A 26988-nucleotide genomic window follows, 5' to 3' on the forward strand; every position below is an offset into this window, starting at 1 on the left:
CAGTCCCAGAGGATCTGACACCCTCTTCTGGCCTCTGTGGGCATTGCACACACAGTGCACAGACATACGTGCAGGGAAAACAGCCACAAAGAACAAAAACAAAGGAAAACTAACTTTAATAAAAGAAGAGGGGGTGAGAGGTGTCCAGAGGAAGCATCCAAGTCAGGAAGTCTGCACAGCTTGGCCTCATCCCTACTCCCCTGAAGAGCCGTGCTAACCAGCCAACACTCAAACTATTCTCAGCCCCTGGTAACAGCCCGCCTTTCTCCCATTTTCTTGTGACAAGTCTCCATGTTTAAGCTTCCTTCAGGGCTTTTCTATTTATGTTGTCATTGATTACTTTGCTCCTAACTCATCTGATTTCAATTTGGACTGATTTGATCCTAATTTTATTACCATGTAATCTGAATGCTCACGAACACTGTAATTACACTCTGGAGGGAAACAGCTCCTCCATGGTGGGAAGACCTAAATTTAGGGCTTCCTGGCAAAGGCGCCATTGGTGGGCTCACAGCTCCCTGGAGCTGGCAGCTCAGGGGAGCACACGTGCCCTCCCCTGCGCCCCGAGACACAGGTATTTTAGGCTTCATCTAAGGGGTGAGCCCAAGGTTCCCTCCCATGCCGTGAAATAAGGAGTCTGAGTTGGGGGTTGGGCAACCCAGCCCTCCACACCTTCAGCTCCCAGCACCCTCTGCTGCAAGGATTTGGCCTGGGACTCTGTAGCCTGCAGCCTTGCAGCCCTGCAGCTGCATGCCGCCTACAGCAGAGTGGGCGCTTGCTTTGGATCCAGAATGCAGAGGAAGGAATGGGGTGCAGGAGAGGATATGTGGGGTACGAGATGACAGGTGAGAGGGATGATGAACCTGCTCTGTGTCACTCAGAGTACAGAAGAGAGACTCTCCCTCACACCAGGAAGCGGACTGGGACCAAAGTGAAGAGCATCTGGAGGCAGGAACCGGTTAGCGCAGCACTCCCTGTGGTCCAGTGTCCTGGGTCTGAGCCCATCAAAGGCCAGAGCTCAGGACTGCAGACCCTCCGTGTTCTCACTGCTTCAAGCTACTGACCTTTTGGGGACGCTGTCATGACCCCCCTTCCATTCTCCCCCCCCCCCCCGTGAAGGCCATCAGCTGATCAGACATGTCCTTTGAGCTAGAGCTTTTCCTAACAGTGGCCTCAGCAGAAGTGTGGAGGAGACAGCAGGAGCCAGGCTAGGGGTTCAATAAGAACCTAGAAGAGGCTGCAAGGAGCCATCGTTGATGTGTCTCAGGCTAGGATTGACTCTGACCCCTCCCCTCCTCTATAACTATGAAGTCATCTGCAGCCTCTGTCTCGGCCTCTGAGGTCTTACCTGCCACCCCACCCAGACTACTTCCCATCTGTTTGACTCTCTGACGATCACATTTCAAAGTTGAGTCATCGTCAGATACAATCCCAACTGGGGCTATACTGTCAAGATGAAGCTAGTGGGCCCTCCTGTCCCTACACTAGTGGCACCCCGTCTTCTACTGCAAACACCCCCACATCATTCCCATTGCTAGAGGCCTCCCCAGGAGGTCATCCACCCTGAGCTCGGCCTGCCATACCCTCACATGTCACTTACCCAGTGCAGGGACCCAATGCAGACCTTGGCAGCCATCAGGGGCACTGTGGGGTTCGAGGGCTGCAACTTCATGCACTCACGTAGCAGCGACACGGCGTAGGCTGACTGCAGGATAAAAGGAGGGGACACAGTCACTGGCCATCCTAGGTCTCCATAGTCTAGGGTGCCCTGTGCCCTCGGGGGTAGTTCTCCCAACAGTTCTTGCTCTGTTCCCCAGGAAGAGAGCCCAATGAGAGGAGTCCCCATGATGTTCACTGCAGGTGATTCCTCTGAGCCTTGTTTCCCTCCATTGGAGAATGGAGACCACGAAGCTCACCCTCTGGTGACGTGGCAACACCTAACATAACAGACAGAAAGGATTCAGATGAGACCCACAGAGATGGAGAACAGACAGGCGCTAACCCTGTCCTTAGAGAAGAGAGCTGGCACCAGCACTGGACAGATGGACAGATGTGCAAAGGGTGGGAAGACAGTAAGGGGGTCAGGGAGACCTCCAGACAGGAAGCTGAGCTCCCCCAGCCCCCGGGCTCTAGGACTCAATCGGGATTTGCTGAGGAGAGGTGGGGAGGGTCAGAAGGGAAGGGCCCCAGGCCCAGACATACCATTCCAATTAGGAATGACAGATAGTATTCAATGTTTCATCATGTGCCAGGCATTTTTCTAAGACAGGGGCTGCCAAAAGAGCCTGCAGACTGAATCTAACCCACTGTCTGCTTTTGTAAATAAGGTCTAGTCGACACTCACTCATGCCTATTAGTATATATGTCTGTGCCACTGCATGACGCCACGCTGGAGGGGAATGGCTGAGACAGACTAGTCACTTCAAACTGACTGACCGTTTATAACCGAGAAGAGAGCCAAGTAGTCAAGCAGCTGGTTCAAAGCCACACAGCCAATGAGTGACCAAGAAAGGGTTAGAACATAGCATGGGCCTAACTCTTAAACACTACCCTATGGCCTCTGTGGTGATGACCTTGGCCAGAAGAAGCTGGTGTCCGGGACGGGGGGGGGAGGTGTTTGTATGTCCAGTTCTACAGTCTGGAACCTGGACCTGCTTTCTGAATCCAACTCGTTCTAAAGGAAAGAACCGTAACTTTGCTGGTAGGTAAGCTCCTAACCACCTGAGCACCTCAGGCGTATGTGTGTGACGGCAGCATTACCACATTCTGGGGTCTCCTGTGGGCTGAGCTCCTAAAACCGACCCTCTTCTTCCCTAGGAACTCGGGGGGCACCACTTAGGAAAGGAGGGTTCTGGCAGGCCCATCGCCCGCCCACAGTAGGATATGACTGGAATGTGTGTTTCCCCGCCCCTGTTACCTCTCTGTTCCCCATCTATGGAAGACCCACCCGGTGTCACAGATTCCCTGGGGCTCTGACTGAGCTATGGTTTGCGTACATTTTCAGTGTGTTCTCCACGTGCTGGAGGCTTTATTCTCAGAGTAGTTAGCCCCAAGTCGCAGAACCATGAAGAGATGGGGTCTCCTGGGAGACACTTAACAGTCACTGTGTGTGCCCTAAAAGAACTGGATGTTGTTCTCACAGTTCTTGCAAGGGACTGGTATAAAATGAACAAGACTTTCAAGTACTTCCCCATCTGGCTTCCTGTCTTGCTGTACAATTTCTCCCACTTGTTTCCACTCCTGTTTTGTCATCTGCCTTGAGGTGGCCAATGTTGGCACCCTGTCCTTGAGTTCCAAAACTACTGAGGCAAATAAGCTTCTTTTCATTATAAATCCTTCAGCCTCGGCTGTTTTATTAAAGTAAAAGGAGGCAGGCAGGGTGACTAACTGTAGGTATGTTCATCCCGGGCCTGCCCTGGCCTCAGTACTGGGCTGGAGGGATGGAGTCAGCTGAGGAAGACAGACGAGCCCTCCAGGAGATCACAGAAAGTGGGGTAGTGGGGAAGAACACAAATGCCCAAATCCTCCATCTTTCTAAGATAGGAGCACAGTCCAGGACCAGAAAACATCAGGCATAACAGGAGTGTGGACTGCAGCGAGGAAGGCTGTGTGGTAGTTGCCAGGGCCCACCTCCTCGGAGATGCTCACCTGGGAATGACACGCTAAGTCCCTCAACACCGTCCTTCCATCTACACACCCCAGCAAGCCTCAGGCTTCTCCTCAGCCTCTGACCTTTGCATCCTGGAAACACAGGATTCTCCAGTCCTGACCCTCCACAGTCCATTCACTGCCTCCCACCCCACCCCACCCCTTCCCTCCCCACCCCCACGCAGACCGAAGAACACTGCTATTTAAGGAGCCATCTGAGGACCCAGCAGTAGGAGCAGCAGGCTTCTTTTTCCCCCTGTCATGCTGGTTACCTAGCAACGCAGCCAATGCAACTGCCACATGGAGACTGAGAGAGGGAATGACCTAAATCATGCCAACAGAACTCATCCGTTATTCCTGTGAGGTGAGCATCAGGCATATTCCTATCTGCCCAGCCGCACCTTCCGGAAGGAAAAGGACCTGGATTCCTACCTTGGGCTCAGCAAAGGCAGTCTCTAGCCACTCACTCCTTTGAAGTCTGCCAGGAGTCAGGCAAAATGGTTTTGGCAAGCAGGATTCCCGGGGTGGGTGGGTGGGGTTGGAGAATGCCTTCTAGAACAATCTCCCAGTGCACTGGGGGCTCGTGTGGGTGGAGACCAATAGTGTCTGCAACCAACATAGCCTCAGATATGAGGAATGCACTAACCACTCCAACTCCCCATGGCCACCCTGCTGGATCGTGAGGACCCAGAATAAGGATGGCTTCCCAGAGGCTGGAGTCTGGACCTCTTTGGGTCCAGCTACCCCATAAGGAGGTGAAAGACCCCACATTTGTGGTTCCTTTTCCTGAGGCTCTCAAAATTGGAGCTAACGTCCATGGATAGTTTTCTTGTTCTTTTTTTGTTTTTTGTTTTTTTAAAGAGGGTAGTTTAAAAAAAAAAAAAAAACCCAACAACCCACTGAGCAGTGCAGGCTCTGGGCTGCTCCTCTGCTATTCTAAGGCTAAAGGTGTCCCTGTTGGGTAAGAAGAAGCTGCTGTGTGCACAGGATCCGCTGTCCTGCCCACCGTTCCAACTCGGCAGGCAGTGCCTTCCAGTCCTACATAGCTCTCCCAGCATCGTTTTGGCCCCTCCCCCCTGGTTCACACTCTCCTCCACGCCTGGAGTTCCCGCTGCCCTCCACCTCTCCATTTATCAGATACTGATTGCTCCTTGGGAGAGTCTCCTCTAATCCTGCAGGGCCAGTCCTGTCGGTATTGGAATTCTCCTTGGGTTCTGACTGGCACCCCGCCGTAGGTCATGCTGTGACTTTGAGGTGCTCTGGGAGGTGGGCCAGTGATGCGGAAGGGCTGGGAAGACCGATGCACAGCAGAGGATGCCCAAGGAGCCTCCCCGCTGGCTTTGGCTAGGTTCTGCAGACAGTCTGACAGGACTGTAGCACCTGGTCCTCCTCCCCGTCCCCCCCAACCCCCGCCAGGCCCTGGCCTGTCTTACTGCAGAGACCCAGGGCTGGCTGGCACTCCCCCATCTGCAGAGGCGGTACTGGCACTTTGGGAGGGCCCCCCTCGGAGAGGCCGTGGGGCTAGAAATGGAAAGCCGCACAGATGGGCAGGGGGCGAGGGATTCCCTCAGCCCCACAAAAGAGCTCTGGGTATTTACAGCTCTGGGAACAGTCTGCAAGCTCAGACCACCTTATTCCCTGCATTCATTGCGATCTCAGTCACATCCCCCTCAGCCCCCAGCTCCGGAAAGGTTTTCCTTTCATGTCGCTGCTGAAAATAGAGCCTTATATAAGTGTAGTTCTGATCTGAGCAAAAAAAAAATCAGAAATGCTGGAGCAAGGGCTGGGCAGATGGGGGGCGAATGCCTACCCCGGTGCCGTGCCACGGGCTCTGGGCAGAGCTCTCTGCCTCTTCTGCTGTCTCCACCCAGGTACCTCTCACTACATTCAGTAGCAGCAGCAGCAGCAGCAGCAGCAGCAGCTATCCACCCCCCAAGGTGCGTTCCCAAATCACAACTATTTGGGGCAGGAACATCGTTCCCCTCTAGAGCCAACAGCAGAAGAGCTGCAACACTCTGTGGAGGACCACAGGAAGAGAGGAACACCCACAGAGCCTTCCCCACCCACCTCAGGAAGCCATCCCAATAATGGGTCACAGTTCCTAATCAATACCAACTTCTCCAGCACAGAAATCCAAGAAACCACCGCCTCTGGGAGGGATCAGAGTGGGTGTTTAAACCCCCACCCCCCCACAGCTCTGCTGTGCCTTACCTTCCCACAAGCCACCATGGAGAGGGCCACTTGGTACCAAAGGTGAAATTCTCCAAATGCATACTTCATGGCTCGTTCTAGGCACTGGGGGAAAGGGGGGAAGGTGGTCAGTACTGCTCCACCAGCTGCCCAGGTCATCCCAGTCCCTCACAGGGTAACCAGCACCCAAGTCACTGCCTTCAGAGAGCTGCAGGGCAGCCTGGGAATGGGTAATCCAGTCCCTGCCACACATTCACTGGGAGGCTACATAACACTTGTCCTGCCCTCTGTAGTTCTCAGTTCCCACCCCCATAGCACACAAGTGACTTCAGCAGCCATTTGATGTGCAAGTGAAATAAGGCGTGTACAATAAAAATAACCAGTGTTTGTTATCACAGGGACGAGGTAGGGCTCTCCACTTTTTACATGTCAACTCATCCCTCTCTCCTGACCACCCGAAGGTAAGGTCTCTAATTACCAGCATTCCACAGAGAATGAACCATGAACCAGGCTAGAGTGACTGACTGAGAGGTCACAGGGCTAGTGAGACGTACAGGAGAGCAAGAGAGGAAGGGCCAATGGTCACCTCACGTGATTCCCTCTGCGACTTACTAAACTCCCAGGAAGTGAGGCAGGTTGAGTGACTGACCCTACCTCAGAAAGCATGACATACTGGCCTCGCCGGCCCAGTGTGATGCTTAGGAGGTCGTAAATGGCTGAAGCATTCTGCAGGCTCACTTTCCGGTCCTCCTCCTGCTCTGGTGCCCGGCTCAGTACCACGTCCCGAGTTGCCTGTGGGTGAAAGGTAGTTTGGGAAAGATGTCGAGGGTAGACAAATCAGGGGCCTGTACTCCTAACCCCACTTACTGTCACATTTCACTGCTGCCACAGTGAAACTGAACACACCCTCGGAAATGGCCTCCCCTGTCCCGGCAAAGCTCCCTCCAAAGATAGCTTGGTCCAGGTGGGGGAGAGGTCATCTAAGGCTCAAGGTCCTGGTGTTCACTTTGGAACTCTACACGATTTCAGATGAAGCCGCAGGGTCAGTGCTGCGGCCATGTGCTTTCCATGTGAATGCGTCTGGGACTGTTAGCATTTGGCATCCCTCTTTGCTCCACACATAATATCACCAGATCCTCTCTCATTCACGCTTACTCTAAGAGTAGCTACCCAGTCACAACAGTTGTGGGAACCTCTGGGCAACAACAGGGCAGGGACATCTGCAGTGACTCTCATGCACTCCCATGCCTGTGCTTGGCTTAGCTGAGATCTAACCACACCCTCTTGCTGATGCCTCCCATCATCCTCTCCTTCAGCAAAAGCGGTCTTTGTCTACCTTCGCCTATCCTGTCTGAGTCCACCCTGGTTCCCAGAGGCTGTGGGTCAACCAAGGACTGGCCTGCCGGATAGAACGAAGGCACTTGACCCAGAAACCTGAGTATCCTGCCAGATCCAAGGCCCCATCCTGCGTACCAGTCACCCTCATTGTTTGCTCCTGCATGGAGTCGTTCTCCCTCCTGTAGCCAAGGGGCTGAAGCTCCTTGGTAATATGTATTCCTCCTCCTCGAGAAACACAGATGGCCCGGGAGAGGATGCTTGGGGGAAGGTACCAGGAACGGTAGGAAATCCTCAGAGAGATCACTGCTAGAGCCAGCCTTAAACCTAGCCAGGAACTGCCGACAGTTAAGGAAGGGAAAGTGCCAAGAAATCCTCTCTCCCTCCTGGTGAAACCCACCCACACGGCCACGCAGGAACACAACCTGTGCTTCAGCCCTAGCGATGTTCCTCCCTCTCCCGCTCCAGCAGCTCAGTGCTAGGCTAGGCACCCAGCGGGGACGTGGAGATGGGCTCCCCCTGGCAGCAGTGGGGAGGGAAGGAGAGGATGAAGAACAGAGATCAGGGAGGGGGCATCTATACATGGGTGCTGGACTCTAGTAGGAAGGAGAAATCAGGATCAAGGGATAGGCCAGGTGCTCTGTAAGGTCGGCATCTCTAAGACAGAGGGGACCTCACGGGCACTTTCAAGGACTGGGGAAACCACCTTGTACGGAAGCCATGTTGGGAGCATAGTATGGAATATACTTGTCACCACTGTCCTCAGAAAGGCATTTAAATGCCTTTCTCTGTCTGCTCCTCCCTCCCTGACTTCTCTCCAGTCACAAAGCACTCACCTCACTGTTTCCTGTCTTCCAGGCTCAACTGAGTTTGGTCACTGTGCAGCTCTCTGTATCAGCTCACTGGCAACACCCAGCTCTGATGGCTGCTTTCCTAGAGCTGGCCCACCTCTCTGCCTCCTTGGGCCTCACACACCAGGACCCTGGCAGCCCCAGCCGGCTCATCACTGTGTGACAGGGCATGCTATTCTAGGCTGAGCTGCTGAACCCAGAACTTCATACATCCACCTCTGCAGAGCAGACCAGGAAGACTTCTCTGGGCTGACATAGAAACTCCTTCTTCGTCTACTGTAGAACCTGCCCTAAGAGGACAGGCCCCTGGGTGTGTGTGGTGTGTGCACTAGGGGTTAGCCGGTGGATTTCCAGAACTGGGTGTGATCAGGGCAGATGAAACACAAGACAGGTTAAGTCTTCCTTAGAACGTGTGTGTGTGTGTGTGTGTGTGTGTGTGTGTGTGTGTTTACACAGGACAGCCGGAAGCAGAGGTCAGCCCAGCTGCTACCGTGGTTTGGGAACAGGATTAAAAAAACTACAACATGCTGGGCTAGTGCTGGTTGCTGGGCAGTGCCTGTGTATGTAACCATAGCAACAGGGTTGGGTGGGGACTGGAGCAGAAAAAAGGGAAGTCTAGGTACTTGGCCTGTGAGCCACAAAGGAGCCAGAAGAAGCCTCAGAGGCAGGGGGCCCCACAACTAGACTTGCAATTCCTCCCCAGGAGCACCCTAGCCTTCCCATCCCTCCCCAGAGGCCCCAGGCTTCACCAGTAGCCTGTCCAGAGGTTAAAACCAGCCCAGTCTTCCCCTTTCCTGTCTACATGCAGCCTGAGTCCTGGTTTCATTGGAAAGACTTCAGATCCAGTGAAGACTTCCAGACCCAAGACAGTGTGAGCCGTGGACGCACTTGTTAGTGTAAACACATGGCTACTGTATTGTCCTCTCACCCATCACCATCTGTGCTGTTCTCAGGATAAGGGTGAGTCTTCTTTCTGGCTTCTTCCCTGCCCACCATGTCTGCTGTGTCTCCCACAGCCAGCCTTTGGCTCCTGCTGTGGGATGCTCTGCCCTTACTTAAGTCAAGCATTGGGTCCTTAGGCAGGACCCCAGAGGTGTCTGTAACTCACCCCTGTCTGTGGTGGTTTTCCCAGGACAGCCTCTCCCAGACTAGGGCTTTCAGATTACCAGGAGACCACCATCTATCTACCCGCTCTATGCCCATCAGGAGCCACCACTGCTCCTTGGACGAATGCCTTGAGACAAATACAGGAAGCTCATTTTCTCAGGCAGGCATGACCCTTGTTGAGCTCCCCCTCAGAAAGGGGCTTCTCATTCCCATCAATGTATCCGGCTCATGAACCCAACAGCAGTGGGACAAACATAACCTTCCCAGAGGAGGCCGAAAACCTGGAGGAGCGCTTAAATGCCAGACCAGGCCCCGCGGCTTCCCTGAACACCAAGTAGATCCTGGCCGTTCCCAACCTCTGGATGCCGCTCAGCTGCCTCTGACCTCCACCTCTGTCCAGCCCTGCTGTCTTCTCCATCCTGGACCCAGACGGGAAATGGAAGACTTCCATATAGCACCGCGTCATTCCCACAGCCCTCTTGCCTTCTCTCACCCCATTTTGACTGAGGATGGCTGAGCGAGGCTGAGTAAGCTGACATTGGCCACCCTGAAGGCAGAGAGACAGCTGAATCGCCGACATTCTGATTTCCCCCACCATTTCCCCGATTCCAGGTTCCTCTTGGAAAGTCCAGCAGTCCTTACTGACATATTGCTAGCCTTGGGCTGGCATCGCTGGAGAAGGGACCAAAGCAGAATACAGACAGGGTCTCCTTGCAAAGAACGGGTTCCTGAAGCGAGAGGCCCAGCCCTACTCAGAGGCTTCCCTGAGACAGTCTCCCCATCAAGCAAGTGAGCCTCGCTCGGGACCTGCTGCTGGCATCCCAACAACGACCCCAGAAAGAAGCGTCTAGAAAGTATCTGTACCCAGGGGTACCCCCTCCCTGGAGGCGTGTCATGTTGTGTTTGGCTCCTGCTGGTGTCCCCCACAGGCAGACATAATTACCACCAGTTCTTGGGCTGCCGGTCCACAGAGCCAAGAGCTAGCGTGCTCTGTGACAGGTTTCATCTACCGGGTGACACAGTTCCTGTGGCAGATGTCACAGTCTTTCTGTCACGGGTACTGAACCATGGGCTCTGAGCTGGCAGCCTTCTGCAGAGCAAACCCTCGCCTTTGAGCAAGCAAGGTGCCAAAAGCTGGGACACCGTGTGTGTCATCTGCTCAGTCCCAAATGGAGCCTTGCCTAGGAGGTCCCTTTCTTTAAAACAGCACACTAAATGCACTCAGTCCCCAGCGAGACTGAAACCTACGAGTTTTCAAAGGTAACTGAGTCAGAACCCAGGCTTCCCCTACCCCAGGACAAAAACACGCACTGAACAACCCAAAGAGATAGCTCTGTGACCATTTTCTTAATCCACCCAAACTCCTTCCACGGAGGTTTTATTAACCCCCTCTTACAGATGAGAAACAGTGCAGGGAGAGAAGAGTCATCTTGCTTAGTTCTGAATGACAAACACAGGATCTGCACAGCCAGGAGCCTGGCACGGGTACAACGCAGAGCTGGTTTGATAAGGTGCAGGGTCCCCATCCCCAGAGATACCCCCAACCTCCACACGTCTTCCATATCAGGCCTCTGTACCTTGCAGTGCTGAGAGGCCACACTAGCAATGAATTCTTCCCCGGCTCAAAAAAAAAAAAAAAAAAAAAAAACCCAATAGCAACAATTCAGCTGGCTCTGGCCCTCACTGCACTAGGTGGGAGCACACTGAGGACAAGGACTTTAAAGCGTTCTTTATTTTATGCGACGTGCTGTGAGCATGGCCCAGCACACAGTACAGCTCTCAAAAAGGTTAAGGGTGGCTAACGCTGAGCACACGAATAGACTGTGTGAGTGGACAGACAGGTGGGTGGGCGATAGACGGGTGCGAGCACAGACAGTGGCTGGTGGGTAACCGGTAGATGTGTGCACCCAAGTGAGTGGACTGTGAAGTGCTCTGAAAGCCCCAAAGACACAGAGCAGGGCCAATACACGAATCTTCAAGCAGTCATAAATCAAATCCCTTACGTTACTGGGGAAACCCTGGTGATTTCTATTTGTCTTCTTCGAAGGCATGTCCCTGCATCTTACCACACAGGCGAGCTCAGGAAAGCCGTATGCTGGCACCAGACACGCACATAGATCCTGCACAACCACTCTCTGAGTTCTAACCCTAAAAGTGTGGCTTCAACACTCAGACAAGCACCAACAAAAAAACAAAGGAAAAAAACCCACAAATATCCTCTGGTGGGTGGGGCTCTGGACGACCGGGAAGTGAGGGGCAACGATGACAGTGGACGTGGCTGCACTGCAGGAGTGGCTTTTACCACAGTCAGTCGAAGGGACACTGCAAAGTCACAGTCAAGGCTGCCAGCGGCTGCTCTAGAGGTTTTCCTACAAGCCTGTCATCTACAGCCAAAACCAGCCAGCAGCAGAGAGGTGAGGAAAACCCCTCAAGTGCACAGACGCCATGCTGAAAGTTCATGGAACCTTAGGGTTGAGCTGAGGGTCAGAGCAGGACCTGACACAACCCACAGTCCACTTTCTGACCAATCAACACTGCAACTGCAGGAGTCGGCAGGACGGCTCGGTGGGTGGGTGGGGGGCTGATTTTGATTCTCAGGACCCACGTACTGAGAGACCTGGCTTCCTCAGGTTGTCCTCTGAGCTCAGAAATCACACTATGGTAGGCACAGGCAGGTGGATCTCTGTGAGTTCAAGGCCCACCTGGTCTACATAGTAAGTCCCAGGCCACCCAAAGCTACATAGCGAGACCCTGCACCAAGACAGAACAAATGAGAAGAGCATAGGTGGAGGGAAGCAGGGTTAAGGAAGGCCGGACGGGTCTCTGGAGAAGCACTGAGCCACAGAGGCCAGCGGTGAAGGAGAGGGCCTTCTGTAGATGGGACTCTACGGTTTCTACTGTCGACTTTCCTCCCCCAGTACCTCATTTCCAAATGTCTGCTGGGGTTGGTATGGGCAGAATGACACAAACCAGCCAACCCAAGGAGTACCTCCTCCTAGCAACCGTGCAAACCAAACCCAAACCCTGTAGCTTCTCTACCTAGCACGCTGCAAAGAATTTCCCAGGACCATACTTGGCTACCAGAGTGGAGCCATGCAACTCCAGGCAGGTCAGTGGGCTGCTCTCAAGGCAAACAGGAAACAGCTGCATGGAGAAAGGTCCATGTTCAGGGAAAGTCATCTGTGCCAGGTATGGGCCACACTCTAGGAGGTCTTTGCTTTGAGACGCTGGGCAGCTTAGGGTATCTGCTCAGTGGTGTTAATCACCTTGCAGGAGAGGCACCCAAGCTCTGGTCCTGGGCTCTGGTGCACAAGAAGCCATACAAATTGGTGGAGGAGGTGGAGGTGGAGGTGGAGGTGGTGGAGGAGGAGGAAGAGGAAGAGGAGGAGGAGGAGGTGGAGGAGGTGGAAGAGGAAGAGGAGGAGGAGGAGGAGGAGGAGGAGGAGGTGGAGGAGGTGGAGGAGGTGGAGGTGGAAGAGGTGGAGGAGGAGGTGGAGGAGGATGTAACAAGAGCAACTTAAGACAGGAAAGGAGGGCTAGCCAGGGTGTAGTGGTGCACGTCTTTAATACCAGCGCTTGGGAGACAGAGAGAGTTCGAAGCCAGCCTGTCTACACAGTGTTGTGGTTTTCAACCTTCCTAGTGCTGTGACCCTTTAACACAGTTCCTCAGGTTTTGATGACCCTCAACCATAAAATTACTAATTACTTCATTACTACTTTATAACTATAATTTTGCCAAGCCATGAATTGTAATGTAAACCTCTGATATGCAATCCCTGAAGAATCTGACAGTGAGTTGCAACAGAGCCCAGGATACGAGAGAGAGAGAGAGAGAGAGAGAGAGAGAGAGAGAGAGAGAGAGAGGGAGGGAGAGAGAGAGAGAGAGAGAGGAGCGCTGGATGGACAGAGAGACACAGGGGTAGGGGCTTATTTTAGCCCACAGGTCCAGGTTACATTCATCATAGCAGGGAAGTCTTGAGGGAGCTGGTCACATCACATACGCAGAAGGAACAGGGACAAATGACACAGGCGTACCTGTCTCAGATCATCTTCTCCACTCTTACAGTCCCAAATCTTCTGCCCAGGAAACAGTGTCATCCACAAGGATGGGTTCTTCCCACCTAACGGGTATAATCAATACACACCCCACAAACACTCCCACAGGCCAATCTGATCTGTGCGCAATCTCACTGGGTCCTCTTCCCAGGCGTCTCTGGCTTGTGCCATGCTGGCAGTTAAAACCAAGCACTCGTGTCTTCCGAGGAGACAGACTCTCCCACGACATCATGCATTTTATTTTCAAGATTCCTGCACTGGCCCATTTATAGATGAGAAAAGTAAGGATCAGAACAGGTAATGGGGCAGATCCGAGACTTCAATCCAGGAGCCTGGGCTCCGGGCCTTGTGCTTGTAGAAACTCAGTGAGGGATGTGGTTCACATCATGAAAACAAAGCTTATTATTATGTGACCTTGATCAAGATATATACCCACCCTGCAGCTCTTCCCTTACTTCCTCATCTGTAAAATGGGGACACAACAGTAGTAACTGACATAACTTTCTCCTGCTTTTTGTTTTTGGAGACAGGTTCTCAGGTAGCCCAGGTTGATCCCAAACCTCCTTTTAGCTGGGAATAACCTTATTTTTTCTGACCCTCCTGCCGTTCCCGAACCCACCATCTGAGTGCCAAGATTAGAGGCATAAAATGGGTTTCAAGTCATGTTGGAGAACAAGCCTGGGGCTTTGTGCAAGTTAACAAGTACTCTCCCGACGGAAGGGCATCTCAGCCCCGAAAATCATTTTTTGTAAGCCATAAATAATTGAAAATAGGTAATTTCCCATGATTCAACATCACGGGGTCTTGCATTTACCTTTGCGCTCTGTAAGTTACACAAGGGTGACATGTGCCCACATCTCCAGAAACAGGTAAGCTCAGTGCAGACTCACAGGAGGGCATAGGTGGTGTCATGGCTGGGTGGAGGGGCTCCAATCATTCTTCAAGATTCTAAACTTTAAGCTGGGCAGAGGTGGCACACGCCTTTAATCCCAGCACTAGGGAGGCAGAGACAGCATCTCTTTGAGTCCAAGGCCAGAGTTCTAGTACAGCCTGGGTTACCCAGAGAAAACCTCTCAGAAAAAAAAAAAATCTAAAATTTAAAAGTGAGATTTACTCTGTAGTCAGAGAAAGAAGCCATTTCCGGTCTCCAAATCTGGCTAATCCACTAGGTGTCCCTCCCCATGAAACAACAAGAAGCCTGAACCCAGGATGCCTACTGTGCCTGGTCAGCTGGCGCTATACAAGGCTCACATCTCGAATGCCCTGGCCTGTCTGAGGAAGGGCAGTTTCCCTGCCTTGCAGTCCAGTGTCCCCCCCGCATCCGTACTTAACAGGAGACCTGTGCAGCCAGAGGTGACCCACCCATGTGCCCGGGACAAGCCCTGGCGTCATTCATACTGACAGCCAAAGAATCACTGGTGGTCGTGAATGGCACGGCTCAGGGCATCTTGGGACCTCAACGTCTGCTTCCTGTACGGCTCACCTAAGGCACCTGCTTCACGGCCTGGCAGTCCCAGCTCAGCAACATGGCCAGCTCCGACACTGAAGGACTTGGACGCGGCTATGTAGACATACCTCGTCCCGCCCGGCTTCTATAATCTACGCTCCCCCTTCTTGGGCCTCCCTTGGAGCCTGAGGGCCATCCTTCATCTGACACCTCCAGGGCTACCCATCCATACCATGCTCTCCTTTGAGGAGCCTCCAAAGCACTCTGAAAACACTGCCAAGTACTGCGGTCACCATGGCATGTACACACACTCGCTCTCTCACAAGTATCTTCCCTGGGTTTGGGGACGGATCTGATTTTTCCATAGCATGCAAGCATTGGGGAGCCTGGATACCGGAACCACTGCTGCTTTCTTACCACCACCCCTTACTACCACCCCTTACCACCACCCCTTACTAAGATGTGAGCTCCGTGAGGGCAGGGGCCTGTCTCTAGTTTGCTTTCTGCTCTGTCTTCTAGGACAGGGCCAGGCAAGGCAGATAATCACAGCTGTTGCAACTATGAACTCGAGCCACACTTACCTGTGAGTTACCATCTTATGAAGAGGACACTGAGGCTTTCGGAGAGACCGAAGGATTTGTCCCTGGCCCCCAGCTAACGAGTGCAGTGCTGGAGCCTGGATCCAGGAGTTGTGCCTCCAAATGCATCCTCCTCCTGCTCCCTCTCTGTTCTGTTAGGTCAGTCACAGCACCCAGCACATGGTTGCTCAGTGCAGACTGCTGACTTGTAATAATCAGATTTTGTAATCCCAGAAGAGGGGTTCACACGCTCAGTCCCTACCCACCGGGGACAGATGCTAGGTCTCTCAGCATAGTCCAGCACAGCTAGTATGGCTGTGTGTGTGTGCGTGCATGCAGTGTGTGTGTGCATGCGTGTGTGTGCATGTGCGTGTGTGTGCGTGTATGCGTGTGTGTGCATGTGTGTGTGCATGTGCGTGTGCGTGCGTGTGCGTGTATGCGTGTGTGTGCATGTGTGTGCATGTGTGTGTACATGTGCGTGTGTGTGCATGTGTGTGTACATGTGCGTGTGTGTGCATGTGTGTGAGTATGCGTGTGTAAGAAGCAAGAAGCTCATACCTTCCGGGCATCCCTGGGAGGCAGAGCTTCACTAGACCATGCAAAGTTTCTGCCTATCCCAGCACGCTCCATAACCTCAACCCACTGGGGTCAGTGGTGCCTGGGGCTTACCATGGACTCACTGATGAGCAGCAGCAAGAGGGCCTCCTCTATGTTGTCTTTTGGGCAGTAGAGGCTGGAAAACACAACAGCATCCCTGACTGCAGCCCAGCCCACGCCAGCGGCACCTCTGGCCCCCAAGCAGTCCTGGTGCCCCGAGTCAACATCAGCCTGGTAAGGTGACCCTCTCCTGCATAATTCACAGGCACCGAATGCCAGGAGCAGCTCCTACAAGCCCTGGAGTTCAGAACCTGAAAGGCTGCGGCCATCCATCCGTCCGTCATGCAGAAGAAATAGCTCATCCAGCCCCACCCAGCCTGAGGCATGGGGAGAAAGCAAGAGGCCCTGCTGGTGAGTATAGGCTCCACCTTCAACTAGTACCTCAAAGGGGTGCATCAGGAAGATAACAACCTCCACATGAGTGGCTTCAGGGAGCCATGAAGAATTCTCCCCCAACCTTGCCAGAGACCATCTTTGCTTAGTCTCTGGCCACGCCACGGCAGGAAGCGGAACCTGTATACATCCGAGACCAGAGTGCTACAACAGGGCAGGTGACACTCACTTGTCTCCTTCGTAGAGGTGAGGTTTCCGAAGGGTCTGAGTGATGAAAGAGTTCTCCTCCTTGCTCATGAACTCAGGCAAAGGGTGGGACAGGGGGCTCCAGTAACAGTCCTCACTCAGGGAGTGCAGCAGGACCCCTGCCAGGTGCTTGGCTGCCACCTGGCCAGAGGGACAGACACAGGCCGGGTTTCTTGTCTTCTGCTTGCCTGTGTGGCCCTCTGTTTCCCAATTAGCAAATCCACCCAATGCATGCTGTGCTGGGCCTCTGGAGGCCCCCACAACTTCAATCCTGAGTCCCTCACTGCTCAGCCCATGTACCACTGAAGCCCCCCACACCCCCAGGGGATGGCCTTGCTCTACTCCATATCTCCTCTCCTCCATCCGCTTCTACCCTCTGAGGACTCTGCCGTCCCTTCTAAGGGTGGGAGAAGGCAGGAGGCCACAGGTACAGGAGGCTCCCTTCCAGACGCCATCTAGAGACTGAAAGTTGGCCCAAAATTCTTGTGAGAATAATAAAATAAAAATTTGGAGGAACGAAGGTCTAAGAACACAGACCTAAGTTTGGACTACGAAAGGAATTTTTTAAGACCATAAAGAAGGGCTGGGGAGATGGCTCAGAGGTTAAGAGCACTGCTCAGAAGGACAGTTTTGCTCATGCAAGGGATGGTAGTAGATTTCAGTTGTGTTCTAAGGTTAGAGGCCATTCGTCTTCCGTGCCCTGATGAAGAAGATATGAAGAGAGTGCCTCCCAGGCTTGGCGGGAAAGTACTCTGGGATCAATTAACAATGTCTGCTGAGAGCAGAAGAGGGTAGGCACAGGTATGCATGTGGCATGTTTAGGTCAGGGGCCTTCTGCTAGGGCTTGTGTTGTCTCCCACCCAAATTGACCTCTGCATAAACCAGCCGCAGCCAACCGCCACATTACCACTTTGAAGTTCTGCGTCGCTTTGGTCTCCACGGTCCTCAGAATCTCCCGGAGCTCTCTCATGCCTTTCACGATGTTCCTGGGATAGGATAGCAAAAGGTGGGACCGTTGCTAGCTGAGCTCCACAGACACCCTCATAGCCCAGCACCTAACAGGCTGCCTGTCTGCTTGAGCTTTTTAAACACCTTCAGTCAGTGGGATAAAAGCCAGAGTTGTAACTTCAGGACCCTCGAGGTCTAGGACAGGTACGCAGAGAAGGAAGTTGCTCAGCAACTTGGGCTTCAGATTTATAACAAAGACACCAGTACTACAAGTAAGATGTCACCGGTCCAAGTGCCTTGGGCTGTGTTGGACTTTCTGGCCTCTCCATTTGACCCATGGTGCAATGGGTCCATGTTGAAATCCGTCCTCAATGGTCCGTACCACCAGGGCCTGCCTCACCTGGATGACCACACCAGCCAGACCCACTCCCTCAGGGCGTTACAGCATGACTCACACTGAAAAAATATACCTCACATCACAACTTGGTATTTGAGTACGCTTTCCTTATACAAAACTGGGTTCTTGACCCACTATCTATCTGCATGCAGCCACTTCTGACTGCTCCAACCCATGCCTCTGCCTGCTCTGCCTCTTAAAGATGCTGGCTGCAGCATACCTGGTCCATTTTGCAACCCAAATAGGTTGTGTCCTACAGTTTGAAAGTGGGGTCATGATCCTTGGAGGTGTCTAGCCAACACGGAACCCCCTCTGGAACATCCACCTGAGGCTAGGTCCTTTGGTGGAAGGATCTAGTGGCCGTCCTCAGCCTAACCTTCTGGAGCTGCTTGGCTTTCCTCCTTACATCTCAGCTCCCACCACTCAAGCAAGGTTTTGCTGGATAACCGTAGTTCTCTTGTCAAGTCTCAGACATGCTCCCCCTGCCATCCTTAAAAATACCAGTTCTAACATCATTCCTTGCTCCCTGACCCGCTCTTTACTCCCACAGCACTGTATACAGATTAGTTTCTCTCCTGAAGCACACGCTGACCCACAAGGTCACTTTCCATGACTGGTAAGACTCAGGCTGTGGCTTCCTGAGGCCAAGAGTCGTGTGTTCCTGAAGCCCTGGCCCCGCGGCTCCTTCTGACGGAAGCCTGTGCTCATCAGGAGATAACTAAGGTTGGCTCTGCTCAGCTCCTCAGAATCTTCCTGGGACCACCTCAGACAAGGAAAAGCAGAGGCTGCTGGGCAGCACAGAGAGGGACCAAGCTGTAGCTGGTCATGGGGAAGCCACTGTCGCCCGCTACCTTCTCAGTCTCCAGGGGCTTTGTAGCCTGGGAGCCTAATAACAGAACAAGATTGACATATCAAGTACGTTCTTCTGCCTCTGGGGAAGCATAAAAACCAACCAACCAACCTACCAACAACCAACCAACCAACTAAACAATTAACCCAATAACCAACCAACCAACTAAACAATTAACCAAACAACCAACCAACTAACCAACCAACTAACAAAACTAACTAACCAACCAACCAACCAATTAACCAACCAACAAACCAACCAACTAAACAATTCACCAAACAACCAAACATCTAAACAACCAACTAAACAACTACCCACCCACCTAACCAACCACCCAAATCAGCAACTAACCAAACAACCAACTAACCAAAAACTAACCAAACAAAGTAACCAACCAACTCATTAACCAAACAAACAACTAACCAAACAACCAACCAACTAACCAACCAACCAAACAACAACAGCAAACCCGGCAGGAACTCCCAAGGTTCTAAACGAGGCCTTTGTAAACCTGAGAGTGTACAGAGACCTGGAGCATGGGCAGTCAGTCAGTAAGCAGAAGAAGCCAGCATAAAGCAGGCAGGGAACCTCAGACTCCTGATAGATACCTCAAGACCCAGTGTTGCTACCCTGTCCTGTATCAGGGAAGCAAGCTTACCTCTGTGGCCTATGGTCTCATCTGCAAAATACGGGCTTATGCTCAGTCCAGTGTCTGCAGACTCCTGTTGGCAAGCTACCTTCTCAGATGTTACGGCCATCACCAGTATTATTGTTTAGGTGACACCTTTGGTTAAATCTTCCTTCTTTTTACGTGGTAGATATCCCACTCTAATTTAGAAAGAGTCCTTGGAACCATGGGTTTGTTGTGTTGGTGGGTTTTGGTTTTGTTTCTCAAGCAGAGAGGTAATGTTTTACAAGTTGTGTGAGCACTGCTTAACTCCTCTGTGCTGACCACTGAAAGTCCTCTGTGTACACTCGGGAAATGAGGATTCAGACCAGAGCTTCTCAAAGAGCAGTCAGTCCCTGCCCACAAGTCTAACAAGGACTTGTTAGAAGTGACAGTTCAGAGCTGGGAAGACGGTTCAGTGGGTAAGAAGAGTTCTCGAAGTAAGAAAGTTCTCGAAGAGGACATAGAAATGCAAGTCCTAGCCCCTGCACCTCAATCAGGAGCCAAAGAGGAGACAGAAAGATGTGTAAGAGCCAAGGCCAGTGAGGACCAGACCGAAGCAGTATTTTCTAGATGTGACAGGACTTCTGTATTCATGCTCTGGCAGCAGAACGGCTGCAGGAATGAGATGAAGCCCATCCACATTCTAGCATGGACGGAGGAGAAGCCCATGAGCCCCGCCCCTAACTTAGAAGTTATTGGTAGTGATGGCTTCTGGAGAAGGGAGTCAGTTTTCTTTAAGGGTGTGGCTACTGGTTTGACCAGTAGGTGCCAGTGGATGGTCCCATACCCAGGAGTATATATTCAATATAAATGAAAGAAAAAAAGAAAATGGATGTGAGGTGGGGAGCCAGTTAGGGAAGAGGGCGGAGAGCTGAGTCCACAGGCTGAGGCAGGCTGGTCCCTGAGGCTGCCTGGGGCTCTGTGGCTCCGAGGAAGCAGGCCACTCCTGGGCTGTGGTGATTTTCCACTCTACAGGAGACCTGGCAGCCTGGCCCAGGCTGCTACAGGAGGCCAGAGCCAAGAGTGCCTAATGGTTCTTCTTCCCCAGCCACAGGAGGGAGCGTCCTCTCGGTCACTGCCAAAGAGGCCTCACAGCCCAGGACCAGCAGACAGGCTGCTCCTGGACGGACGGACGGACGCCGGGGAAGGGGTGCTGATGTCCAGGCACTGACCACTCCCGTGACACATAGGACTGAGTGCTGCATTCAAACACAAGCCTGAATTCCAAAGGGTTTTACTTGCTTTTTAAATAATTTTCACATCTGTGAGAGATTTGGGCACTGAATAGGCGCCTGGGAATTTTTTTTTTGCAGAGTAAATCAGCACCCTCGGGCAGGTTTTGAGTAGATCCTAATTCATATTGACTGTTTTTCAAGAAACAACCCATACAAGAGTTCCAGTGGTCAGGACCACACAGGAGATTTGGGATCTGAGCCTCGGTTGCTTGGCTCTCCCATGCTGAGAATGCCCCCTGCCTCAGCTTGCCCCTCTAAGAAACGTCTCGGTAGGGGTTCTCAAAAGGCCCAGCCTGCAGCTGCCTGTGCTGGGTGGAGCTGGGGTTTTCCCGGTCCTTTCTGGCTGCCCTGTGAGAAGCCAGCTTGAAAGATCTCTTTGTTCTGGTCTCTCCTGATGACCTTTGTGAGCCAAGCTGCCCACTTTTAACAGTATCCAAACAGAGCCTCAAACAAACCCTGGCCCAGAAACAGGCTGCATGGGGAGAAGCCAGGAAGCCGGTTATTCCAACTCAAGTCAAGTCCAACTGGTCAAGAGGCGGGTGGTGGGGGCGTTAGCAGCTCAGCCAACAGAGGAGTCCAGGAGGAAGGTGGGAGTAACAGCAGTGCGGTAGCCCCCTCCACCCCCACCCCCACCCCAGCCAGCAGTTCAGCTCCCACCCCACCCCCAGCCAGCAATGCATCTCCCTCTACCCTCTACCCTCCCAGCCAGCAGTGCAGCTCTCCCACCCCAAGCAGTGCACCTCCCCCATCCCCTGACCCCTGACCCCCTACCCCCCCCCCCAGCCAGCAGTGCAGCTCCCCCACCACCATTCCTGGCAGCCAGCAGTGCAGAGTTTTCCAAAGCCCTTGACAGTTTTCAGTCTACAGAACTTCTCACAAGGCTCCATGAGCCCAGCGTAAGCAGAACTCACGATGTGCTCAATGCCCTTAAGAAATTTGAGCTCACGCCTCTAATCCCAGCACTCGGGAGGCAGAGCCAAGCAGATCCCTGCGCTCAGCCTGGCCTACACAGCGAACTCCAGGACAGCCAGGGCTACAGAGAACCTGTCTCTTATTTATCATAAAAAAGAAGTTACCGTCGTGGGACAGGCTGCTGCGGCTCAGTGGTAGAGCACTTGCAAGCATGTAGGCTGACCTGCAATGCCCCCCAACACCAGCAAATGTAACTAAATAAAATACCCCCACCCAACCCCTTCTAATAGAGAACTGAAACCTGGAAGATGCCTGTCTTTCTGGGTGTCGCCTACCCAAGGCCAAGAGGCTGACACCAGCACTCTCGACTCTGAGACCCTGGAGACACACCTGTCTCCTCACTGTGCGCTCACCCCAGTTCACCATGCCATGACCAAGTGCTTTCTTTCTGCACGTACCCGGCCAGCTGCACTGTGGGTAACTGCAGTCATTGTGGAGCAAAGGGAGAGGCTGTATGAGTGACTCGCACCCACCCTTGGCTGTGTAGAAGGCATCTGCTTCCTGCTGCTTGCCTCATTTCCTGGGAACTCATCGGAAGCAAAAGCGCTTTGCACACAGTAGGTGCTCAACGATGAGAACATGATTGGAAATAAAATGATATATTAGTAAGAACTGATCACTGAGAGGTTGTACAAACAACCCTCATCAGAAGTTCCCATTTGAGGGCTGGCACAGTCCACAAGAGACTTCGGGTCAAGTACCCAGGATAGTGTGGCAATGTGGCAGGTCCCAGCTACCAGAGGACAAGGTCAGGGGAAGTTCAACGGTTATCCCGCTGCTCGTTTTCAACACAGACCCAAATCGTCTGCCTCAAAACCCACAAACTTCCACCTTGAGTCAAGCTGAGCATGGAAGACAGAGGTCGTCAGACACAGAGTTCACGCAAACATCGGACTTTCTTTTCCAACAGGTCGGGGAAAGTTCAGGAAGTGGGCACAAACAAATACAGGCTGTGCCCTGAGGGAGGTCTTCCTGTCCCCCCAGAGCAGACACAGAAAGCTGAGAGACAGCACAAGCTTTGCTGGTGAGTCTTCCAGGTCTCTGAACCCAGTGAGAGCAACCCTGTCCCCTCCCCCAGGCCTGCAGACACATGCACTGAAAACAAGACAGGACTGCCAATCATCTAAAGTCACACTTCACACTGGAGTGAGCTCCTGACAGACAAGTCAGGGCAACTTGGGGTTAGGGGTTTGATTGATTGACTGATTGATTGATCTATTGATTACCGAACTAACGGAGCCCCTAGCCAGGGTGGCAGTGAAGTGACTCCCTTGGAAAGCCCTCTGTTCTCTCATTTGGGCGCAATGTAAAGAACTTGTCTTAGGAATGAAAGCAGCGCATTACAAAGCACACAGACCACCTGGCTCAACCTCACTCCAACCTGAGCAGAAAATGGGTTCTGCCAGCTCTAGGCAGAAGGAAGGGGAACAAGAACCCAGAGAGAAATGTCCCCTTGCCCGCGATGGGTGTCGCAGCAGAGTTGCTCTGGTTCCTGTTTTTGGCAGGTGCCTGAGGGCCCTCGGTCCTGTGTGGTTAGAGATAGGACTGCCAGCTTTCTCAGCTCACGTGGTGTTGCCTTGTCCCCTCCCAGTCCCCTGTTGCCACACCTCAGGAGCTGCTCAGTGCTGGCCCACGCTCCTTCCCGAGGCTTCTCCGCAGGCAGGACTCTAGGTCAGTAATGCGCCCCCTCCCGGAGGCTCAGGAACCAAAGAACTGCCTGGGGCGGGACTCCAAGTGGAATCCAGCCCTGCCCTCTAGTGGCGCAGACGGGAAGTGACGGCCCCAGGCTTTCTGGCCCCAATCCTGTTCACAGGATGCTTTTTATGCTCGGGCGTTCTAATTGGGCTCCGTTAGTTAGTTAGCAACACTATTACCAGAGCACAAAAGACAGGATCATCTGGAGGGAATCAGCTGCTAAGTCAACAGGGCAAGGCCCTTGGAAAAAGTGAGAGTTGTTCAGACGTATGAGTAACTGGGCACCAGACTTGGCCGGCACGAAAGGGGCGTAGGCTTTTGAAGATCAGAGTGTGAGGGAAGCTGTGAGGATCGAGCGAATGCCGCCTCCTGTGCACAGTGGACAAGACCCGACTGAGCAGGGGACAGCAAAGGCAGAGTTGGGGGGGGGGGTAGGTGAGTGCTCTGTGAGGTTTGTCTCCACCCCATTCTCAGCAGAGGCTCCAACCCCAGGACCAGGCCAAGACTCCTAAAGGAACCCTTGGACCCAGAGCAGCACCACCTCTGGGCTCCAACCCCACACCCTTCAGTCACCTCTGGAGTCCGCCGCACCCCAGGCAGCAGCCCATTCCCTGCCTCTTTGGCCCTGCCTAACCTGTTCACAGGTCCAATCATAGAGCAGGAATGCACAGAGGGTGCTGGGCTCTTAGGGAATGAACTGCTGGGCGGTCTCTGGCCACTGGTGGGAAGCCGCCTGAACAATGAAAAGCCTTTCCTTTCCCAAAGACCCCCAGAACTCAGTCGTGCAGGGCCATAACCAATGCAGCTACCTCTCTACCCTAGAACGTCTTCACCTCAGGCTAAGACAACGGCTCTCAACTCGAGGCTGCCTGCTTCCCACCTCAGCTTCACCAATGCCTGTGGATGTGACTCTGGCTGCCGTTCTTGGTGGGGTGCTTCTGGCATGTAAAGGCCAGAGATATTGATAAAACTTACCATGGCTGAGACAGTGCCCAAAACAAAAACAGCTTTAAAAGAAATTGGGGCTAAGGAGACTAACACATTTGTTTAAGAACAATATTAGAGTCTGATTCCCCAAGGAGCATACAACTTTGGCCAAAGGACAATAATATGTGACACTCGGATCACTGATGCTGACCTCCTGTGGGCAGGGTATGCTGGGCTGGGATTGCATTAACGATCAAAACTTTAGGTGGAGGGCTTGAATGGACTCAGGTACAAGCCAGCTTCCAAGGCTCCACCTCCCAATGGCTCGTGACTTCAGACAAATTCCTTTCCTCCTCTTTTCTTAGTAAATGAAGAGTGTACCCGTTCCTCCTTCACAGAGTACACAGAGGGCAACACCCTCTGCCTGTCGTGCAGAGTTCACAGTAGCTACTAGTATGAGAAAGGGTTCTAAGAAATAATTTGTAACCCAGGTGCGCCCAGAGCACCATGGCTTCTGCTTGGAAGAAGTCTGTAAATTCAGAGGCCATGGCTGGTGGGCATGGGGCCATAGGAAACAACAGAGGCTGAGTAACTGCCATGTGTCTTGGGGACTTCTACTCACGCCGGGGCTGTTTACTTGACAAGAAATGATGATTAATTTCCATTCCTCTTTATGAGCCTTGGCTAGGGTGGGGCCAGTCTCTTGGCTTCTGGGAATGAACTGTGTGCTTCAAGGCAAAAGGGATGGAGGGAGGGGAGCCAGCCCTGTTACACGGAACGAAAATGCACCGGAACTGACTTGCCCCTTCAGAGGGAGTGTGGACAAGTTAACACCTCTACCTGCTGGGGGTACCCTGTATACATACCCTCACACGCATTTATCTTGCTTGAATATGCAGAATGAGATGGGAGTAAACAGGGAGCCGGGGTACAGTAGGGAGGACGGAGGATGAAAAGAACCAAGTTAGAGCACTGAGGGTCCATTCACAGGCGCTGAATACCAACCCAGGACACAGTCCTTTCAACACTCCTCACAGGTCGGGATGCCTTTGCACACCCCGAACCTCACAGAGGGCTGGGGCTGAAGGGTACTCAGACCTGTATCGGAGTCTTGGTGGGTGGGGTTGAACCAACAACTCTACTGCTTCAAGCTCCTGTCCCTCGGGAGTGAAGCAGGGTCACATGACCCAGAGTCGGATCTACAAAGCACATGGTCCAGTGTGGCACTCAACAGAACCTGACAACCAACTGCTCTCTCTCCTTCCTTCCTGTTTTTCTTTGATTCTTTAATTTCTATACCTGTGGAATGGAGGTGAGGAAAGGGGAGAGAGGAGAGGGTATCGTGGTGTGTGTGGGTGGGTGGGGGGAACAGCAGCACCTCCCAGAAAGATAAGATCCATTCATTCTCTCTCAATGGCCTCTCACAGCCCCTGGAAGACAAACGGAAGACAAAGAGCAGAGACAGAGAGCAAAGGAACTCACTGGGGTCACAGAGCTGCCTTCGACTCTAGTCCCCTCGTGACTGACTTTCCACATCAGGAGCCTGACCACAGTCAGCCAAGCATTAACAGATTCTGGGAAGCTGCCACTAAGCCCAGGCACTTGGAGGGTTGGGTGGGGCTGTAGGAACAGGACGTGGGCTATGAGCAGTGAGTCTTACAGTAAGAGTGCCAGAGCTGTAGCGGCACACCCCTGTAATGCCAGCACTTGGAATGTGCAGATGGAAAGATTGGGAGTTCAAGACCATCCTCAGCTGCATAGAGAGGTCAAAATGGAATGGCGGTTCCGAGGACCAATCAGACAGAGCCGCAGTTGTGATCCTGGCTCCAGCCAGGACAAGCTACTTCTGTTTTCCCTGCTTGTTTCCCGTATGAGAGACAGGCTAAGTAAGGTCTACCTCAGAGAACAGTTGGAAGACTAAAATATGTAAGCAAAGCACTTCCCAAATGCCCGCTGATCTAGCGTGTAGTTAAGTGACACCAATTGCTATAAAGACGATTCACTAAATGAGCGGATGGAGAGTGTGCGTTAGAACTGCCTGCCCTACAGATTTTATTGCACGGTGATCTGTATATAAGACATCCTTACTTTCATTTGTGTCCCGCTGACTCCTGAACCTTACATAAGGTACAGACAGTAATAGAGCTGGGTATAGTGGCACCCCGTTAATCCCAGCATGCAGAGGCAGAGGCAGGAGGATCTCTTTGAGTTTGAGGCCAGCCTGGTCACAGGGAGTTCCAGGACAGCCTGAGCTACAGAGTGAGACTCTGTCTTGAACCCCTCCACCACCTCAAACAAACAAACAAACAAAAAAGGGTAAATGCTGGCTTGCTTTAAGGTCTCCAACCATTCAGATCTGCAGAAAGACAATTTATGAATGAATGAATGAAGAGTGGGGCTGTTCTAATGACAGCTTTATTTATAGAAACAGGGTGTAGCCAATCTGCTATGGAGGCTCACACATCATAAGCTTTAACAAATGAGCCCTGACCTTCCCTCAAGGCTCCAAGGCAGGGAGTTCCAGGAATCTCAGCATCTGAGACACAGTAAGACGGGGACAATGACAGACCCAAGCTACAGCCTCTAGGCAGTAAAAAGAGGAACCAGATTACTACACCAGGGTCTCTGAAACTGACAACCAGCAACTGAAGGACCGAAACAACCAACAACAGATGTGCAGGAGGCTGTGTGCAGCCGGGCTCCTCAGTGCCTCTGTGCTCCTCAGTGCCTCTGTGCTCTGGGGCCCCTCCACAGCTACAGGTGGTCTGGGGAGACAGGGCTGTGGACAGCCCCGCCCTGAACAGGGAGCTGCCAAGGCTTTCTGGGCCTTCAGATTCACATGTCTG

General features: G+C 52.7%; 1 protein-coding gene and 1 long non-coding RNA gene across 6 annotated transcripts in view; one reads left to right on the forward strand and one right to left on the reverse strand.

Annotated features, from left to right (window-relative positions):
• The window catches only part of Ttc7a (tetratricopeptide repeat domain 7A), a 102553-nt gene that overhangs the window by 46801 nt on the left and 28764 nt on the right, over positions 1 to 26988 (reverse strand). For 2 of the 4 annotated variants that reach the window (XM_063262049.1, NM_001100756.1), the window contains 6 exons: positions 17356 to 17434; positions 16432 to 16589; positions 15882 to 15945; positions 6493 to 6630; positions 5860 to 5943; positions 1601 to 1705 (listed from right to left, as the gene is read on the reverse strand). In XM_063262049.1, coding sequence (XP_063118119.1) covers positions 1601 to 1705; positions 5860 to 5943; positions 6493 to 6630; positions 15882 to 15945; positions 16432 to 16589; positions 17356 to 17418 — 612 coding nt within the window. In that variant the 5' untranslated portion in view covers positions 17419 to 17434. Of the gene's footprint in view, positions 1 to 1600; positions 1706 to 5859; positions 5944 to 6492; positions 6631 to 13166; positions 13969 to 14001; positions 15159 to 15881; positions 15946 to 16431; positions 16590 to 17355; positions 17435 to 26988 lie in introns of those variants that run through there. The other 2 variants (XM_039112459.2, XM_008764464.4) reach the window with 2 other exon arrangements.
• Positions 6630 to 18308, forward strand: LOC120103465 (uncharacterized). Of its 2 annotated transcripts, XR_005505644.2 has the most exons (3): positions 6630 to 8984; positions 15154 to 15371; positions 16075 to 18308. It is a non-coding gene; the product is annotated as an uncharacterized LOC120103465 (long non-coding RNA). The 2 variants fall into 2 exon arrangements; XR_010052449.1 differs by lacking the exon at positions 15154 to 15371.

The sequence above is a fragment of the Rattus norvegicus genome, chromosome 6, assembly GCF_036323735.1.
Source record: "Rattus norvegicus strain BN/NHsdMcwi chromosome 6, GRCr8, whole genome shotgun sequence".
Lineage (NCBI taxonomy): Eukaryota > Metazoa > Chordata > Mammalia > Rodentia > Muridae > Rattus > Rattus norvegicus.